This window comes from Dromiciops gliroides, chromosome 1, assembly GCF_019393635.1.
Source record: "Dromiciops gliroides isolate mDroGli1 chromosome 1, mDroGli1.pri, whole genome shotgun sequence".
Lineage (NCBI taxonomy): Eukaryota > Metazoa > Chordata > Mammalia > Microbiotheria > Microbiotheriidae > Dromiciops > Dromiciops gliroides.
In genome coordinates, this window is record NC_057861.1 from 505,292,253 (window position 1) to 505,312,087 (window position 19,835).

At 40.8% G+C, this 19,835-nt stretch overlaps 2 protein-coding genes across 7 annotated transcripts in view; one reads left to right on the top strand and one right to left on the bottom strand.

Moving 5' to 3' along the window:
- Positions 1-19,835, top strand: part of AP3S1 (adaptor related protein complex 3 subunit sigma 1) — a 125,534-nt gene that overhangs the window by 5,755 nt on the left and 99,944 nt on the right. Inside the window, exon 1 of one of the 3 annotated variants that reach the window (XM_043975216.1) lies at positions 10,675-10,959. The exons of 1 other annotated variant lie outside the window; for it this stretch is intronic. In XM_043975216.1, coding sequence (XP_043831151.1) covers positions 10,891-10,959 — 69 coding nt within the window. In that variant the 5' untranslated portion in view covers positions 10,675-10,890. Of the gene's footprint in view, positions 1-10,674; positions 10,960-19,835 lie in introns of those variants that run through there. One more of the 3 variants, XM_043975213.1, reaches the window with a different exon arrangement.
- ATG12 (autophagy related 12) lies at positions 1,490-10,614 on the bottom strand. 4 transcript variants are annotated; one of them, XM_043975220.1, is made up of 5 exons: positions 10,529-10,614; positions 9,835-10,110; positions 7,091-7,227; positions 6,261-6,323; positions 1,490-2,608 (listed from the first exon to the last, which is right to left on the bottom strand). In XM_043975220.1, exons 2-5 carry the CDS (start codon positions 9,992-9,994, stop codon positions 2,549-2,551), a joined length of 420 nt encoding a protein of 139 aa, XP_043831155.1. In that variant the 5' UTR covers positions 9,995-10,110; positions 10,529-10,614; the 3' UTR covers positions 1,490-2,548. The 4 variants fall into 4 exon arrangements, with proteins under 4 accessions (XP_043831155.1, XP_043831156.1, XP_043831153.1 ...); XM_043975221.1 differs by having other exon boundaries at positions 10,476-10,549; XM_043975218.1 differs by lacking the exon at positions 10,529-10,614 and adding an exon at positions 10,363-10,522.

The window sequence follows — 19,835 nt, forward strand, 5'->3', positions numbered from 1 at the left end:
CCCTAGCAAAAGAATAGTGTGGGATGTTATCAGGCTCTTAATACTTGTTGAAATGATAGCTATCTATAAATGATTAAAAATCAAAGTATAAAAACTGATCAAGTTCAGTATGACATTAAAATTAAACTAGATGAAAATACATAGGAAAAAATACTGTATTTTTATTGTTGGAATGCTGAAAATTCTATTATTTGTTAGAAGGAGCATTGTTAATACCAGACAAAATGGTGTAGTGGAGCCTAGTCATGACCTGAAAGCAGGTCTAAGAGCCAGGATGACTTAGGCTTCACTTAGGCCCTGAACATGTACTAGGTGACCCTGGACAGGTCACTCTATTTCTCAGGTACCCAGGCAATTCTGACTATAAGTTACAGAATCGGTGTCAATCTATACTGGTAGGAGTTTCTTCACTTGGTCCCTTAAGCCAGTAACAATGTTGTTGATAATAGTAATTTTATCAATAGTAATAACAACAAGAAAAAATAATAATAGTAACAACAACAATAATAGCTAACATTTACACGTTGTTTGTTCAGTCATACCCAACTCTTCATGACTCCATTTGGGGTTTTCTTGGCAAAGATACCAGAGTGGTTTTGCCATTTCCTTTTCCAGCTCATTTGACAGATGAGGAAACTGAGGCAAACAGGGTTAAGTGACTGGCACAGGGTCACACAGCTAGTAAGTGTCTAAGGTCAGATTTCAGCTTCGGAAGATGGCTCTTCCTGACTCCAGGCTTGTCACGCTACCCACTGAGCTGTATTTATATGCCATTCACTATAAGTGAAGTTCCATACAATTATTATATTATTTGATGCTCACAAATTTAGGAAATAGGTGCTACTATTATCCTCATTCTACAGACATGGAAACCGGGGTAGAGTGATTAAGTGATTTGCCACAGAGGTAAGGAAGTGTTTGAGATAGAATTTGAATTTAGGTCTTCCTGAATCTAGGCCCTACTCACTCTCAAAAAAAAAAAAAATTACAGATCTCTATATTAATAAAAATTTACAATAAAGACTACAGTAGTAAAAGAAAAATCCTCATGGAAGGGTTAGACAAAGCTAAAAACCAGACTGCTTAAAGCCTATAACTCTGGAAAGATCCTTTTTCCAACTCAAGCTATGCATTATACCCTTTCCTTGGTTGATTACCACAGTTTAATCTAACAGATTATCTCTATGCTAAGTTTTAGTGAATGAATGCATCAAATAGGGTCGTTAATGTGGAGAAAACAGATTTCATCCTTAGACAAACAGAGACAGGAAAAAGGGCAGAAAACAAAGATTTCAGCTTTTAAAAGAGAAACACTGCTTACTGTTGTTCTATAGCACCCCCTAATGTTCATGTATGACATATCACTATAATAGCATCAAAATGATACAGAACTAAATAGAAACTTGGAAAACAATATGAAGTCGAAATATAAAATTTATGAAAAATCTTTTTTTTCCTTTTATGGTTCCAGTGGACACCTTAAAATGATATATATATATAATTTTGTTCAATTTATTAGAATGTTAGTTGAAAAAATACTGTATTTTTATTGTTGGAATGCTGAAAATTCTATTATTTCATTTGTTAGAAGGAGCATTGTTAATACCAGACAAAATGGTATAGTGGAGCCTAGTCATGACCTGAAAGCTGGTCTAAGAGCCAGGATGACTTGGGCAGTGAAGAAAAATGTTAGTTAGTTCAAATGTCTAAATTAATGGAAAAATTAAATTTTAAGTAGTAGCACAAGTACATGAGGCAGAGGGTGTTTATAGTACTCCAGAATCAAACTTAGCAAAAAACCAAAAGTTTAACTCAGATATGTTGCTATAGTTATACACAAAGTGTCTTTTTGGCATTGTGTGGGTGAAGTAATAAATCACCATGTACTTAATAACGATTAAATATTAAAGCTAAAAAGATCTGGATGATCTACCTATCCCAAATAATGTTTAATGAAAGAGAATAAGAAGAGAATTTGGCAAAGTTCTATGATGTCAAGAGTTCCTGTTACACAACAAATATTTTAAGGTAGTCTTGCAGCTATCCAAACTGCTTGCTCAACTTGTTGGCTAAATGTCTGTTATTATTAACAGGTTATTACAAAAAATCTGTATCACTGTGGCAATGGAGATAAACAGAGATAACATCTACCCCTCCCTCTTTTGGCCCATGCAAGCAAATGGAGAAACTAAAGTACAATGGATTTCCCCATACAAACAAGCATAAAAAAATCCCTTTTATGAAAGGAAAATTAAGAATACATTGTCATTATGAAAACAGTAGCCAAGACATTTTGCAACACTAGCAAGATGGGTATATTCTGTCAACTTTGTAATAATGATTTGAATGACAAATAATTTAAGTTACATTTAGGAGGACTCCACTCTGTTTCAGATACTTCTCTTATACACAGAGTGTTCTGTAAGTAAATGGAGAGAAGATCACATTCATCTCTTTCCAACAGGTTTCTGGACACAAAGTCTCTCAGTGCTCTGCTTCCTTTCTGGAGGTTAATGCTAAGCAGCAAGTGGTTCTTACAGTCTTTTGCTCATCCCCATGCCTGAGATTTGCAGTAATGCAGGACCAGCTTACCATCACTGCCAAAACACTACAAAAAGGGGAAAAAAAGAAAATATAACAAAGAATTAAGCTCTACTGCACTCAGTTCCATTGAGTAATCTATTCCTCAAAATTTAATCAATACTGATTACCAAATGTCATACCATGTATATGTAATATTCTTACATACATATGAGCGAGCAGATCATGAGCATTGCAACCCTGTCAAGGAATGGGTATTTTCCATATTCCACATATCTGGTGAATTCAGCCACTTCAGCCACGGTCAGAAATACACTTTTTAATCCTGGCTCAATGTTATTGAATCCAGCACTAAAATGGCATATACTCGTGTTACTTTTCACTGGTAATGACTTTAACTGCATTTAGCCACATTTCCTATCCCCATTATGGTTATTATTCTAATTAGTAAAAATCATATAAACTCCCATTTATCAGGTATTTTTCTCATATATCTGTAGGAGTGTGCAGGTAGTATTATATGTATTTTACAGATAAGAAAATAAGTTCATAGTAAAGATTAAGCTATTTATGTAATGTTAGACCTGACACTGGGTCTCTTTTAATCTCAAGTCCAGCACTCTCCCTCCTCCCTGCATTTATACATATGGTTCAGCTGAAAGACAGCTGATAATCTTTACTAGCCATTTCCCCTGAATCATCCAGGGAATGCTGGACAATCTATTCTAGGAAAAAGTGAGAAGGGTTGGAGTTAGTTAAGATTAAGTGATAACAAACAAGGTGAATCAGAAATCCCAACACAAAATAACCTCAAAAGATATACTGAGATTTGGTAGGTCAGGACCCTTACCTGGAATGATTTTGAAGGGTTACACCCCCCTCTCCCTGAAAAGGAAGAAGATAGGGACAAGAGGAAAAGTGAGTAGCAATTTGTATGAAGAAGGAACCCAATGAATCAGAGGGGGAAGAGATGGGGATAACTTGGGTGAAGATCACAAGAGCTACTGTCACTGAACAGCGAGAAGAAATAGATGAGGAATTAGGGAAGGAATTAGAAGCACAATATAGTAATGGTGAAAGCTTCAATTATCTGGACACCTGATGGGGTTCCCTTTCTCTTTGATAAAAGCAAAGCAGTCAGTAATTTCCTAGTTTGCCTTGATAATAATTTCATCCTTTAAAAGACAGAGGGGAGGAACCAGAAGGAGAATTGTCTACTGGACCAAATTCTCATGAAGATGGTGAAACTGGTTGTTGAAATAGAAATGAAGGGATCCTTCAGGGTTTTAACAAATACTAACTTGCAACAGAGAAGAGGAAAGTTGGGCACAGTCTCAGAGAAAGGTTAGACTGAATCCCATGGCCTAAATTTTTTATAGAAGTTGGCCCAAGAAGAATGAGAAACCTTCATGAATAAAATTCAGAAAACACAAAGAGAAACTCTGATGAAGACAAAAAGATGCTTTGTTATCTTAAGGAATAATTATATGTACATAGAGAACTCACTGGGCAACTTAGATTTTTCAAAAGACACGAAAAGAAGACAGAAACAAAGGCAAGTAACAAAGAATAACTACAAAAACATGGCATGGTCCTATAAGAATAGTGTTAGGTAGGGCAGCTAGGTGGTGCTGTGGATAAAGCACTGGCCCTGGATTCAGGAGGACCTGAGTTCAAATTCGACCTCAGAAACTTAACACTTACTGGCTGTGTGACCCTGGGCAAGTCACTTAACCCCAATTGCCTCACCAAAAAACCAAAAACAAAGAATAGTGTTAGGTGTTTTACAGTGAAAAATGAGGTGAAATTAGTAAAGAAAAAGGACCACAAAGGTTTTTTAAAGCTAAATTGGGAGTGTGTCTGTGTGTGTGTGTGGGAGTATTAAAAAATATAATATAGTACTACAGTTTATGATAGATGAGATGATGAAAACGATGAGAAAAAGGCAAAACTAACTTCTACTCTTACTTTCTTTCTGCTAATTCTGCTAAGAATAATCTTTGGACTGGGAATAGAATACATTGCCACCTTTGCTGAATTCAAGTCACCAAGTCCAGAGGGACTATATCCCAGAGTACTGAAAGAACTGGAAGATTTGACTGCTCAGACTTTATTTACTGATATTTGAAAGATTTTGGAACACAGGAGAGGCACCATAGGTCTGGAGAAGGGAGAATATTAACTCAGTTTTCAAAAAAGGGAAAAGAATGTAATCTATAAGCAATATGTCAATGAGGTGACTTTTAGATCTTGACAAAATCCTACTTTGTATTAATGGGATGCAGAGTGAACATCTAGAAAAAGAAAACAAAGAGCTAGTACAATTTCATTAAAGACAAGTTATTTAAGACAAACCTCTTTTTTGGACAGGTTACTAGACTGGTAGATCAGGGGTATTGCTGAGCCAGCTTACTTGCATTTTCGCAAAATACGTGACAAAATCTCCTATATTATGGCTGTGGACAAGGTGATGACAAGGGCGAAGGGTTAGAGAAGAGAATTAAAAAGTGGCTTGAATGACCAAATCTCATGAGTGGTTCAATGTCAAATTGGATAGAGCTCTCTAAAGGGATATGTGTTCTGGTCTTGTGCTGTTAAATATTTTTATCAATGACTTGGATAAAAGTGTAGATGGTATCCTCATCAAATTTGCATATCACAGATACAGCTGGAAGGTGCCTTTAGAGCTCAAGAAGTCCAACAATTTAATTTTAGAGATAGTTAAGTTGGGGCCCTTATCCAAGGTATCCATAGGTGGTGTTAATACAAAGTTAGCACATGTGATGAAGCTAAGGTCCAAAACAATCTTGACAGGCTAAAATGCAGGTCTAAATCTAATATGAAATTTATTATAAATAAATATAAAGCCTTACACTTGGATTAAGAAGTCAGCTCCACATATAGAAGCTTGGAAGAGGGTGGTTTAGCTAGAGCAGTTTATTTGAAAAAAAATTTAGAGGTTTTAACAAACTGAAAGCTCAATCTGAGTCAACGGTCAATATGACTTAATTATTGTGAAATAACAAATAAAAATCTAACATGACAGGGAAATGCAGTGTTAAAATTTAGATACAGTATCCAAGAATAGGAAGAAACTAGCGCCTCTGCATTCTGCCCTGATCAGATTATAGATAGGTTACTTTTGTTCAGTTCTAGGCAAGACATTTTTTGAAGAATGTTGGTAAATGTTCACTCAGAAAAGAATGAAGAACCAGAAGTTCAGGCTACAAGAGGTTCAGTCGAAAGAACTGCGGATGTTTAGTTTGAGACTAGTGGTCAGAGGGGTTTGTATGCATGTGCGGAGACAGAATAGCAGTTTCCAAGTATCTGAAAGGCCTATCACATGAAAGAGTGATTAGATTTGTACTTCTTGCTCCCAGAAGTTCAGAAGTGCAGAGAGGCAGATTCTGACTTGAGTGGAATAGGTTGTCCTGGGAGGTTTTCTCATTAGAAGTCTTCAGGAAAAGGCTAGATAGTCACTTGCTGGGTTTATTGCACAAAAGATTTTGCTTCAGGTAGAGGTTAGCTACAATGGCCTCTGTAGTACTTTCCAATCCTGACACACTGTGAATTTGAATATTGGTTTTCCCCTGAATACAGTTCAAAGTTACATATACAAGACTATTGAATACGTGAAATATCAATGATGTAAGATAAGCAGAAATATAATATGTGAATAATTTATCTGTATTCATTATGTAAAGGTTGAAATTAATTACCTCATAGAGTGTTCCAACTTCTTGATCTGGTGAAGGAGCAAAGGACTGATTCACATATATAAACTGAAAGGAAAGAAAACATGTCATTATTATTCAATATCATAATTATCCAATCTTCTTTCAAAGCTCAGCATCTTGAGTAAACAGTGGTCTTCTCATTCCTGATCACTTACACCAAACTCTTTGCTCTGAGTCTATGGTCAAAACTACTGTATCATTCTTAGGCAAATGTAAAGCAAGTTATTCCAGTCATCTTCAGGGGTTTTACCAATAAATTGGATACATTTTTCTAACAAAAGATTAGAAACTGTTCATGAATACTCTCAAAACTGGTTAAAGAAATCTGGGAAAAGTTTTATATCCCCCCCCACACCCTGCCCCACACCCACACTCTGATACAGAAAGAAGGGAAAAGAACCAAGAGAACAATTCATATAATAACTACAACATTGTAAACACAATTTTGAAAGACTTAAGAACTTTGAGATACTCAATGACCTCCTGATAGAAGTGATGGACTCAAGGGTACAAAAAGAGACTTTTTTTGGGGAGGGAGGGGGGTCAGGTGGGATGAACAATGTGGTAATTTGTTTTGCTTGTCCATGCACAATTACAAGGGTTTTTTTCTTCTTCCTTCCTTTCCAATGGAGAGGGGAATGGTGAAAGAGAAAGAAAATAGATTTTTAATCGAATAAAATTGCATTATTTTTAAAAGGATAAATAACATTTCCCTAGTTTCATATTTTCCACCTAAAAGTTATCAACTTGTTTTTGCTGCTCTAAGATGTTATGAATCCTATGTAAGAAAAAGACCAATGCAGACCACATACCAACTGTTCAGAAGCCACAAGTTTAAGAAATTTCTTGATGAAATCAATGAGACCCTGAATGGTTCGAGTTCGTTCCACAGCCCACTTCTTTGTTTTCATTATAGGGGTATCTCCAACAGCCTTTAGCAGAACATCAACTGTAAAAATGTGAGTGAAGATTAAACTGAAATAGTTAAAGGGAAGGAAATATTAACATTTAGAATAATTTAAAAAAACCCACCAACTAGTTTGTTTTAAGAAAGCCAGGAGCTGGCTGCAGTGATGATGGAATATTTTAAATATTACTTTTTTTCTTGTTAATGACTTTTTCTTTGTCCTCCAATAATATATGTCACTACAAGATTGACCTTAAAAATCCCAAATTATGTCAAGTCAAAAGACTCTCTGAATTGAAGGAAATCACTGAAGGGAAATGGTGTCTTCCAGAGACGCCCTGCTTGCCGTACCTTCCTTCTACCCATGGCCAAAAGCTGGTAGGCAAAGAGCTAGCTGGTCCATTTTCACACTTTTCATCTCATTCCAGTCTAATTCCAGCCAGAATCCATCCCTTCTAACACATCTCTTCTCCCCCTCTCACTTCATTCCATCCAGAGCTTAAAGTTCAGGCTCCTGCTTAAAGGAACAGTTTAACAACCATATTAAGTTTCATGTACCTTGGAAGCAAGGATGGGCTCAGGAATGGCAGTATTTACTGGTAGGGCTTTTCTGCATTGGGCCTTCTTTCCCCTGCATTGGGAAAAGTTTTCTTACTTTTTTTTTTTTTTGCAGGGCAATGGGGGTTAAGTGACTTGCCCACTGTCACACAGCTAGTGTCAAGTGTCTGAGGCCAGATTTGAACTCAGGAACTCCTGAATCCAGGGCCGGTGCTTTATCCAATGCGCCACCTAGCTGCCCCCTAGTTTTCTTACATCTTGCTCCCCACCACATACTTTTGGACTTCTTGAATTTATACAAACAAGAAAAGTGAGTTCAACTAAAATCCCATATTCTGTAGGAAGCCTTCCCCCACCTCTCTTAATTTTTTCTTATTTATCCTATGTATAACTTGTTGGTACGTATTTGTTTGTTGCCTCACTCACAAGCTCCTTGAGGGCAGGCACTGTCTTTTGTCTCTTTTTGTATCTCCAGCACTTAGCTCAATGCCTGGCACATTGAAGGTGCTTAATAAATGTTTACTATCAGTTGATACCAGAAGTGAACATACAGAGGTAAACAACAGTTCCAGTGAACGGGAACTCCTGATAGAAAATACAACATATTAGATATTACATAGTTATTACAAGTGCTGAGTTTTATCAATTTTCCTTTCCCCTTCTATTCAAATCCAAACTGCTGTTGTTCAGTTGTGTCCAATTCTTTGTGACCCCATTTGGGGTTTTCTTGGTGAAGATACTGGAATGGTTTGCCATTTACTTCTCCAAGTCATTTTACAGATGAGGAACTCAGCCAAACAGGGTTAAGTGACTTGCCCAGAGTCACATAGCTAGTAAGTGTCTGGGACCAGATTTGAACTCAGGAAAATGAGTCTTCCTAACTCCAGGCCTGGCACTCTATCCACTGAGCCACCTAACTGCCCCAAATCCAAATGACCTCTTTCTATACACTACTTTAAGAATCCAACAGGCAGACCTCTATTAACCAACTTCCTAGAGCATGGTTCTAATCACATCATTCTTATATTTAAAAACCTTCCATAGTTCTTCTATTGCCTACAGAATAAGGCAGACTCCCTTTAGCAGGCATAACCTATTTAAGTAATATATCATTCCCTCTAAAAGCTGACCTGAACCTACTTTTTTCAGTCGTGACCTGACTCACCTGTGGGCATCCTATTCTTCTGTTCCCTGAAAAGGCCTTGTACATTTCTACCTTCAGTTCATGTCATTCTCTCTGCCTGGAATACTCTTACACAATATTTTTATCTGTTAAAATCCAACCTACTGTTCAACTAATCAATTCACAAATTTATAGGCTGCTATATGCCAGGCATTATAATAGCTGCTGAGATACAGAGAAAAAAAGCAAACGATCCAGACCCTCCTGAAGCTTACAGTCTATCAAGGGAAATAACAGCTATATACATATATTAAACAAAATATATGCAAGTATATACGACGTGGGGTTTTTTGGGGGGAGGGTGTGGAGATTCAGGAAAGCTTAAAGTAGGAAGTGACTTTAAGGCTCTGTTCCAAAGCCTTCCCCATCCTCTCTGTCTCTCCTGTGTTATTTTTACATCTCCCATCCTTAGAATCTCAGCAGGAATCCCATTTAGCACAGCCTCAAACATCAGCCATCCAGACAACACCTAGAATTACGGCTACTCGCTTTGCACATCTCTTATCCAATCCCTAAAGCTCAGGTCTTTGAAGCCATGAACCACTTCTTGTTCATTTCCACAGCCTCTACGGCCCCAATAAACGTTAAAACCCAAACTGAGGGTGCTTCGAGTTCCTTCTGCACTTACTGTGGGGGGAGGAAGGGGGTCTATTGGGAAGATTAGAAAGGCAGTCGGTCGGCATCCGTCCACTGCCAATCTGCTCCCCAATCTTGAGCAGCCTCATGGGCTTTCCCCCTCGCTCGGCCACCAGATACAATAAACAAACGCTTCTCCTCCCCGGCTTAGACGGAGGTCTAGGCCCAAAGAGTTGGTCAATCTTCATTTTCTAGTGGTCACTGCCCTTTGTCAGTCCCAAGTGTCGATCGAAACTGGCCCATCCCAGGCAAAGGAGAATAAGGGAATTTACTTTTTTTCTTGGCGTCGCCGGTGGGTTCCTCTGTTCCAGGGGAGACGGCGGCGGAGGGCGCCGGCTCCAATGTGTTCGTGTCCGGGCCCAACTCGGTGGCCCCCTCCCCTCCAGCGGGGCCCCCAGGAAGGGACATGGGCGGCCGCTCGGGCTCGGCCATCCTGCTCCTCGACCTCGGCCTCCGACCACGTGCAGGGGCGGGTGTGTGTGTGACAGGAAGCGAGACCCAACACCTCCTCGGGCTCGTTTTCCGGGGACAGCTTGAATGTATAACCCCTGCAATCAGAAACACACAGTCAACACCCACTTTCTCCCCCAAACCCCTATCGGTCTCGAGAGGCCGGGGGTAGGAGCTAACTAATTCTGCGAGCCTTGGGGGAAATGGGGGAGGAGGCCTGGGGGGAATGTCCCTCGCACTCTGCCGTCTGCGTCTGCGCAGGCGTCCCCCGAGCCGGTGCTTGTTCTCGTTCTTAAGAGGCAAAGTTAGTGCATCACCTCTTCAACCATGACTTCACAGTTAACACCCACCTTCTCCCTCTAACCTCGAAAGCCGGCGGGCAGGGGTTAACAGAGCTCGGTGTCTAGAGGGGAGAGAGGAGAAAATACCCTCGTTCTTGCTACATGAGCCCTCACACCCTTACGTCCGCGTCTGCGCAGGCGCTCCCCGAGCTCTCGCGACCGTCTCGCTTCCTACCTTCTCCGTCTGCGCAGGCGCTCCCCGAGCTCTCGCCCCTACACCCTACAGCCGGCGCAAGCGCTCCTCTTGTTTCCAGACCTCTGGGTTTGCGCAGGCGCTCACCGGAGCCAGGGCCAGTGCCCGCCTCACGGCTCGGGTGACGCGAGGCGTATCCGCTTCCAGCTGATCCTGCCTCTGTCGGGTTCGCTCTCCCCTCCCCTCCCCTCCCTCTCCGGGAGCGCGCGGAGGGGGCGGGCGGGGAAGCGACTTGAAGCAGAAGAGGAGGGCTGTGCTGGCTCCGCGCGCGCCTCCCGGGACCCAGCGCCCTCCCGGCCACCCCCTCCCTCCTCCCAGACCCTTCCCCTGCCGCGGGCTCCACCATGATCAAGGCGATCCTCATTTTCAACAACCACGGGAAACCCCGGCTCTCCAAGTTTTACCAGCCCTATGTGAGTATCCCTTCCACGCCGTGCCTGCCTGCTGCTGCCGTCTCCTCGAGGGGAGAACCGGAGCAGCAGCCCCCACGCCCCTCGCCGCCCCCACCTCTCCCCATGCCCGCCCCTCTCCGCTTTCCACCGGTGCCCCGCGCCTGCCCTGCCCATCCAGTCGCAGGCTCTCCTCGGAATGTGGGTTTTCTCCGCCCATCCCCATCTGACCGTGAACGTGGGTCCTTTTCCCTGCCCGGACACCTCCTGTTGCCTGGGCGCGCCTTTCTTCCTTTGCATCCTCATCCCTCCCTGCTTCTCCCCCCGCCCCAACATCACTCTCGAGCTAACCTCCCTGGTGCAGTTTGATTGCATCTGTCCATATGCCTGTCCCTTGGGCATATGTCACCCGGCTAAGGAGAAGTCACTTCCTCAGCTCTCCACGGGGATGGCCCTGTCCGTGTTGCGGCGGCGCGCGCAGCGCTGGGGTTTTGGGTTTGGCCAGACCTTCCAAACGTTTTGTTCATTCATCCAGCATTTATTAAGTACCTGCAGTGTGTTGGGTGCTGGAGGAAGGGAGACGGAAACAGAAAGTTCTTGCCCACAGGGAGCTTACCTTTCCTTTTGTGGGGAGACGACACGCCCACAGGAAAGCCTATTGATAATAGGTACAAAGTGATTTCGGGGAGTAGGGCATTAGCTCCTTTGCTTAGGTATATAAACTCGAGTTGAGCTTTGAAGGACAGGTAGAGGATCCATAAAGCATGGTTGAGATGGAATGCTTGGTAGAGAACAGCAGCTGGAACTCAGAATACGAGGAGGGAAGTACTGTGCAACGAGGCCAGAAAAAAATAGGTTGGAGACAAATTTCAAAGCTTAAGTGAGGAATTTGTGTTTCATCCTCGAGGCAAGAAGGAGTCATTGGATGATCTTGGGCTGGGGATTGACTTGAAAACATCTTTTCCTTGGTGGACTCCAGGTTCCTTATGCACTCTACTCTGCCACTTTATTCATTGTAACTGCAGTCTTCATTTCATGTGCCTGATTTTCTGGTGCGTCTCATTTTTGTGTGCGTGGCTAGTATGACTGGCCATTCCTTATTAAAGGTTAAAAGAGATGTGAATCTGTGAGATGACAGGTTTTTTTCCCCCCTTGCTGCTGTTAATTATTCATTCACTGCTGAACTAGCTTGTAAAATTTGTAATGAAGCTAATTAGAATCATGTTTTTCTACTTGGAAATCTAGATTTCAGCTTCAAGAGGGGCATTTTTGAATGAGGAAGTTTGAGCCTGTTTGGCAATTACAGAGGTCTGTTAGGGTGAGGCAGTTGTAGAAATGATAAGAGCGTCTAGGCATAGACGACTTAAGTTTGAATTAATTCACTGTCAGTAGCTATTAGTTGTTGTGACTTTGGACTTTTCTCTGAACCCCAGTTTCTTCATTCATAGAATTGGGCTAATAATATGCCTTACCTATCTCATATGGTTGAGAATGTCAAGTGAGATAATGTATATAAAAGTACTGTATAAATGTAAAGTATTGTCATCACTCCTCCTTATTGTCTTTCGGTGAGAATGTAGGGCCATTACAATGTTTGTAAAATACTTGGCTGTTTAGTGGAGAGCACAAGCATTATTGATAAAAGCAATCGCTGATTTCCTTACCCTGTTTAGAGAGAATTAAATTAAAAATTGATGAAGTTGTGGAATTTATATGTTATGAATGTAGAACTTAAGCTCCTTGAGAGTTCACTTCTACCTTTATATCTACAGTTCCTAGCACATTCATTGTTGGGGAAGGCACAAAGGGCTGAGCCTGTTATCATTGTTTGTCCTTACCATAGACTTGCTGTGAATTGTCAAGTGTCTGAGGTCGGATTTGAACTCAGATCCTCCTGACTCCAGGGCCGGTGAGCCACCTAGCTGGGCTGGAAAGAATATAGAGAGAGGGGGCAGCTAGGTGGTGAAGTGGATAAAGCACTGGCCCCGGATTCAGGAGGATCTGAGTTCAAATCTGGCCTCAGACACTTGACACTAGCTGTGTGAACCTGGGCAAGTCACTTAACCCTCATTGCCCCACCAAAAATAAATAAATACATATTATTTTTAAAAAAAGAATATATAGAGAAAAGAGGTTGGAATTACCAAAACTTTTGTTTGGAGCTAGAAATGCACTTTAAATAAAAAAAAATGAAATAGTGCCTGGGTTGACACTTCTGTGCAGTTTTTAATCCCATATGGAAGTCTGGCCAGGCTTTAAACATTAGAAGTGAAAGTGCCAGTTTACATCAAATAATAATGTGGTCTTTGTTAGATAGGTGTCAGTAGAAGTGAGAAATCCTGAAGTGTTGCTTTAATTTACCCATTTCCTTTAGTGGTTTAGCCAGAGGTAAATATAATTAATTTTCTTTTTGGCTTCAGTTTTAGCCTCCTTTTTAGAGAACAAAGCAGAGTTTAAATAGAATTATAGTTACTAATCCTCTAGTTAATTATTTCACTTTGTTCTGTAGTCCAAGAAAAATCTTAGCTTTTTTTCCTTTGTTCTATCTGGATTAATGAAAAGCCATTAAGTCTATACTTTTACACTCACTTGCCTAAAATATAATACTGCACTTGGTTAAACCAGCTCCATCCTTAACCTATTGGTTAAAAAAAAAAAAAACCACAACAAAACCCAGTATAGGTGGCCTTCAGTTGTGTTCTCAATGTTTCCTTGAGTGTTTTGGAACTCAATATGTTTTTCCACAAAAACAATTATATAGGTATAGTATCTCTAGAATTGGATGGGACCTTAAAGGTAACTTTTCAATTCCCAGAAATTTTCTCTGAAGCATTTCGGATACATAGGTGGTCATCTTTTTTGGGGGGTGTGTGTGTGTGTGAGGCAATTGGGGTTAAGTGACTTGCCCAGGGTCACACAGCTACTAAGTGTTAAGTGTCTGAGGCTGGATTTGAACTCAGATCCTCCTGAATCCAGGGCTGGTGCTCTATCTACTGCGCCACCTAGCTGCCCTTTTTAAAAAAGTATTTTATTATTTTCCAGTTACATAAAAGGATAGTTTTCAGCATTTGTTTACACAGGATTTTTAGTTCCAAATTTTTTTCTCCCACCTTCCCCTCCCTCCCTTCTCCCGAAGACGGAAAGCAGTCTGATATAGGTTGCATATGTACAATCACATTAAACATATTTCTACATTAGTCATCTTGTGAAAGAAGAATCAGAGCTGGATAAAGCGCCAGCCCTGGATTCAGGAGTACCTGAGTTCAAATCCGGCCTCAGACACTTGACACTTACTAGCTGTGTGACCCTGGGCAAGTCACTTAACTTCCATTGCCCTGCAAAAGAAGAAGAAGAAGAAGAAGAAGAAGAAGAAGAAGAAGAAGAAGAAGAAGAAGAAGAAGAAGAAGAAGAGCACAAGGGAAAAACCTCAAAAAAGAAGAAAAAAAAGTCAGTCCCAAAGTAGAAAAAGTATGGTTCAATCTGCATTCATAATTCACAGTTCTTTTTTTCTGGATGTTGAGAACATTTTCTATCATGAGTTCTTTGAAACTGTTTTGGATCGTTGCACTGCTGAGAAGAGCCAAGTCTATCCTCATTGTTCATCACACAATGTTGCTGTTACTGTGTACAGTGTTCTCCTGGTTCTGCTCTTCTCACTCAGCATCAGCTCAGGTAAGTCCTTCCAGGTTTCTCTGAACTCCTGCTCATCGTTTTTTACAGCTCAATAGTATTCCATTACATTCATATACCACAACTTGTTTGCCATTCCTCTATTGATGGGCATTCCCTTGATTTCCAATTCTTTGCCACCACAAAGAGGGTGGTCAACTTTCTAGGCTGTGTCTGAGTACATGCAGTAGTAGGCCTCTACCAGTCTCGGACGACCATGGATCAGCACCTTGAAGAGCCACAGGTCACAGTGTAGCTGTGCAGTCCAATACCGGAGCCGAAGCTCCTGAGTGACTTATAACCAGTAACTGCCACATCCCGTGTTGTATCTACCCCATGAGGAGTAGCTGGAGTGTCTTCTCCAGGGCACTGGCCTGGGCGGATCAATATGGAAAACAAGCTGTTGCTCATGCAGCAGGCTTTCCCTCTCCTCGACATTGGTGGATCCAAAGGAGAGGCAGAGCCAATACAGTTTGGCACCAGTGCTGCCGCAGGAGTTGCCAGAGGGATGTGATGTCCACCATTCAACTGCCTAAGGGACTCCTTACTCCTGATTTTTCCTCAGGGTTAACTCCTGAAGCCTTTCCCATAGATGGGTATAGCTGCAAGGCAGCAGAGGTTTAAAATCAGGGTTTCCTTCTCCTAGGCGGGTTGCCTGCCAAGGCTAACGAGCCCCACCTGCCTGAGTACATGCAGTAGTGGAGAAATCTTACTACCCAAGATGACTCATTACATTTTTTGGGGGGGGAGGGTAGCTCTGTTAGTAAAATTTTTCTAACATTGAGAAGAAATTTGTCTCCTTGCAACTTTGGTTAAATTCAGTCAACATCTTTTAAATATAAACTACATGTAAGGTACTGGGGAATGCAAAGACCAAAAAACCCCACGACAAACGAGTTCATGGAGCTTGCATTTTACAGTGGCATACAAGATAGATACAATGTGTATTATTATTGTTGAGTTGTTTCAGTCATGTCTGACTCATCGTGACCCCGTTTGGTGTTTCTTTTTTTTTTTTGAGGGTGGGCAAAGTTACTGGAATGGTTTGCCATTTCCTTCTCCAGCTCATTTTATAGATGAGGAACTAAGACAAACAGGGTTAAGTGACTTGCCCAAGGTCAGGAAGATGAGTCTTCTTGACTCCAGGTGTGGCACTCTATTCATTGTGCCACCTATAACTATCCATCTATTGATCTCTCTATTTTCTATATAATGTGTCTAAAGGTGAGTAAATGCAAGATAATTTGAGGGGGAAGAAAGACCTAAGAACTCAAAGGAGTGCAAGTTAGGAATTAATAATAACTGGCTTCCATTATACTCCTTTAAATTTTGCAGTTTTATCTAGTTTGTACCTCACAACATCCCAGTGAAGCAGCTACTACTATTAGTGTTAATTTAATTTTACAGAGAAGGAAACAGGTTCAGAGGTTGTGATTTTTACCACATGCTTGTGTCAGAAGTGGCACTTGAACTGAGGTCTGCTAAATCTAGCCCTCTCTCCATGATACAAGGATGCTTCTAAAGGCTTCTTACAGGAGCTGGAACTTGAAAGGGAGCTTAATATTCTAAGAGGAATAGGTTAGAAGGGAGTGAAATTGGGGGCAGCTAGGTGGTGCAGTGGATTAAGCACCGGCCATGGAGTCAGGAGTACCTGAGTTCAAATCCGGACTCAGACACTTAACACTTACTAGCTGTGTGACCCTGGGCAAGTCACTTAACCCCCATTGCCTGACTAAAAAAAAAAAAAAGAAGGGAGTGAATTTGAGGTCCAAGGTACAGACAGCCTGTGCAAAGGCATGGATGTATAATGTCAAGGCTGAGGAACTGCTAGTAAGGCAGTATGACTAGACTAGAGACTGTGTGAGAGAGGGGGCAGGGGGGACATATTTGACATTTTGCTGGATATGAGGTGAAACCTCAGAGTTGTAGTGATTTTCATTTCTCTTATTATTAGTGATATGAAGTTTTCTTTCACCTGGTTGTGAATAGTTTGCAGTTCTTTTGAAAATTGTTTTTTTATATCCTTTGTAAGGGCTAAAATTCTAGCTAAACTATGTAAAATCTAATGAGTGGTCGCCAATAAATTATAAGCTTTAGCAAGAGTATTTAAATGTTTAAGTATTTATTAAAGAGCATTAGGATTAGAGAGAAAGGTAAACATCTAACTATTTCTTTTTTCTTTTTTCTTGCGGGGCAATTGGGGTTAAGTGACTTGCCCAGGGTCACACAGCTAGTTAGTGTTAAGTGTCTGAGGTCAGACTTGAACTCAGGTCCTCCTGTATCCAAGGTCAGTGCTCTATCCACTGCACCACCTAGCTGCCCCTGAAATCTAACTATTTCCAAGAGACCCTATCATCCGACCCACCATGGCGAGGTCAGGAACCAAAAAGAGACAGCACCCGTCCACTAGCGTCCACTTCCTACTTCATGTTCCCCTCCCAGAAATGGGAGGCTTCTCAAGTTGATTGGCTGGTAGCGTTGATAGACAGTACCCACGAGCAAATGTCACTTCTTGATGCTAAGGACTTTGACCACATGGCTTGCCCTTAGAGACCTCCTCATGGCGGAGCTTTTCTACAGTAAGTGTCCAGCAGGTGGTGTCATTCCAATGGGTACACCTTTGAACTCTTACCTATTGAGGTGCAGTTTTAAACTGTTAAAGCTTTGTGAAGGCTAGGACCTTGCATATTCCTGTTAGTTGCCTCTTTATTTTGCTTATCAGATTCTTATCAGAGATATTTGATACAAAAGTTCTTCCTTGTTGACCTCTTATCCTATTTGCATTACTTTTGTTCATGCAAAAACTTTTCGTTTTCTGTGATCAAAATGGTCTGTTTTAGTTTTTGTTATTACTTCTAGGAACTAGGTAGCCCTGTGGATAGAGTACAAGGCCTGGAGTCAGGAGTTCAAATTTGACCTCAGACACTTACTAGCTGTTTGACCCTGGGCAAGTCACTTAACTCTCTTTGCCTTAGTTTCCTCATCTGGAAAATGAGCTGAAGAAGGAAATGGCAAACCATTCCAATATCATTGCCAAGCAAAAACCCCAAAGTGGGGTCACGAAGAGTCAGACACTACTGAGACAATGGAACAACAACAACAAATTGCTTCTATCACTTGTTTGGTTAAGGATTCACCCTCTATCTATAGCCATGAAAAGCTAAGTGGTTGATCTAGTTTTTTATAGTTATTAATTATGGTCTTAATTTTATTGTTCAGCCAGCTCTACAGAGTTAGAGTGATGTGGGCAGTGAGAATGCTGTTGAATCTATAAAATATTGCAATTTCCCTTAAACTTTTTTTTAATGTGACTTGCCCAAGGTCACACAACTAGTAAGTGTCAAGTATCTGAGGCCAGATGTAAACTTAGGTCCTTCTGAATCCAGGACTGGTGCTCCATGCAGTGTGCCACCTAGCTGCCCCCTCCCTTATAATTTGTTGTGTAAAGTGGGTGCCTCTGTCACTACTAATAGATAGAGGGATACAAATCTATGAGTCAATTCCTTTAAAAGTCTTGTAGTTACCATCACAATCTTGGCTGTCTTAAAAGGCAAACTTCATCACATCCAGAATATCAGCAAACCATAACAACTGCATATTAAAAAGAACCTTTGACAACAGAAAAACCAGGCTGCATATTTACAAAGGTCCTCCTCCTGTAGGGAATGAACTGTGTAGTTCACCTTTGCAGGCTTTACAAATTTGTCTCACAGGGCTACTCAGACAGTATTATGCTTACAAAAGAAAATGTAAAGGAACTTGTGTTTTCTGTATATTTGCCTAAGTTATAATCACCCCTCTCCCCCTCTGCTATTGATGGACTTGTGTCCTGAAATCATTATAGTCTTTTAGGGGCCTTTGAACAGGTTCATGGACTAAGATCTATCTATTCTGTTCTTTCAGTGGCTTCCATGCTGATATCATTAGCACTTTTTTTTTTTAAGTATAGAAGTTATTATAAACTATGGGGTCTTAACTTTTTGTGTGTCATGGACCCCTTGGCAGTCTGGTGAAGCCCTTAGACCCCTTATCAGAGTAATACTTTTTTTTTTTTTTTGCGGGGCAATGGGGGTTAAGTGACTTGCCCAAGGTCACACAGCTAGTAAGTGTCAAGTGTCTAAGGCCGGATTTGAACTCAGGTCCTCCTGAATCCAGGGCCGGTGCTTTATCCACTGTGCTACCTAGCTGCCCCCCAGAGTAATACTTTTAAATGTATTTTAAAATAACGTACATAAGAGGACCTGAGTTCAAATGTGGCCTCAGATACTTGACACTTACAAGCTGTGTGACCCTGTGTAACCCTCATTGCCCTGCAAAAAATAAAATAAAATACATAAGATTACAAAGAAAACCAATGGAAATACAGTCATTAGAATATTTTTAAAATAAGTTTACAGATTCCAGGTTAAGAACCCTTGATTTGAACCTTGTTATACATGACAATTTGAGAGTGGCTAACTCTCATAAGGAAGTTATTCCACTCAATTGTCTCACTACTGTGGTGAGTTACTGATGAAGAGTGATACTGAAACTTATACTACATTTTCTACCTATACATATTTACTTTAAGAATAGGAAAAAAGACTGTGAAAGAAATGATGAGCAGGATGCTATCAGAAGGATGTATGAAAAATGCAAGCCATTAATAGAGAAAGAACTGATGGTATCTGAATACAGATTGAAGTATAATTTTATTTGTTAGTACCTCTTTCTAAAGCTATTTTGACTGTTTTCTTTTACAACCTGACTAATGTGAAGATGTTTTGCATGACTACACATGTATGACTTATATTGAATTGCTTGATTTCTTAGGGAGGGTTGAGGAGGGAGGGAGGAAGAAAATTGGAACACAAAGTTTTAAAAAAATCAGTGTGGGGGGGCAGCTAGGTGGTGCAGTGGATAAAGCATCGGCCCTGGATTCAGGAGTACCTGAGTTCAAATCTGGTCTCAGACACTTGACACTAGCTGTGTGACCCTGGGCAAGTCACTTAACCCCCATTGCCCAGCCAAAAAAAAAAATCAATGTGAAAAAATTTGGGTTTTTTACATGTAACTTGGGGAAAATTCTAAATAAAAAATTTTTTTAAAAAGAATAGAAAAAAGACAGTTGTAACAACATTGAACTATTCTGCCAAGTTTGGGTCTGAAAATTACAAACTGACTTATAATTTAAAATCTTTGGCAAAGGTCAGATTTCTTTTTTTTTTTTTTTTGGATTAGCCAATTTGTAA

What these genes read in the sequence shown, in the direction of transcription:
- ATG12 (XM_043975220.1), bottom strand. Translation starts at nt 9,994, where the DNA reads ATGGCCGAGCCCGAGCGGCCGCCCATGTCCCTTCCTGGGGGCCCCGCT. An exon ending in CGGCGACGCCAAGAAAAAAA is followed by an intron (nt 7,228 to 9,834) that starts GTAAATTCCCTT and finishes ACATTTTTACAG; the next exon opens with TTGATGTTCTGCTAAAGGCT. An exon ending in TTGTGGCTTCTGAACAGTTG is followed by an intron (nt 6,324 to 7,090) that starts GTATGTGGTCTG and finishes CTTTCCTTTCAG; the next exon opens with TTTATATATGTGAATCAGTC.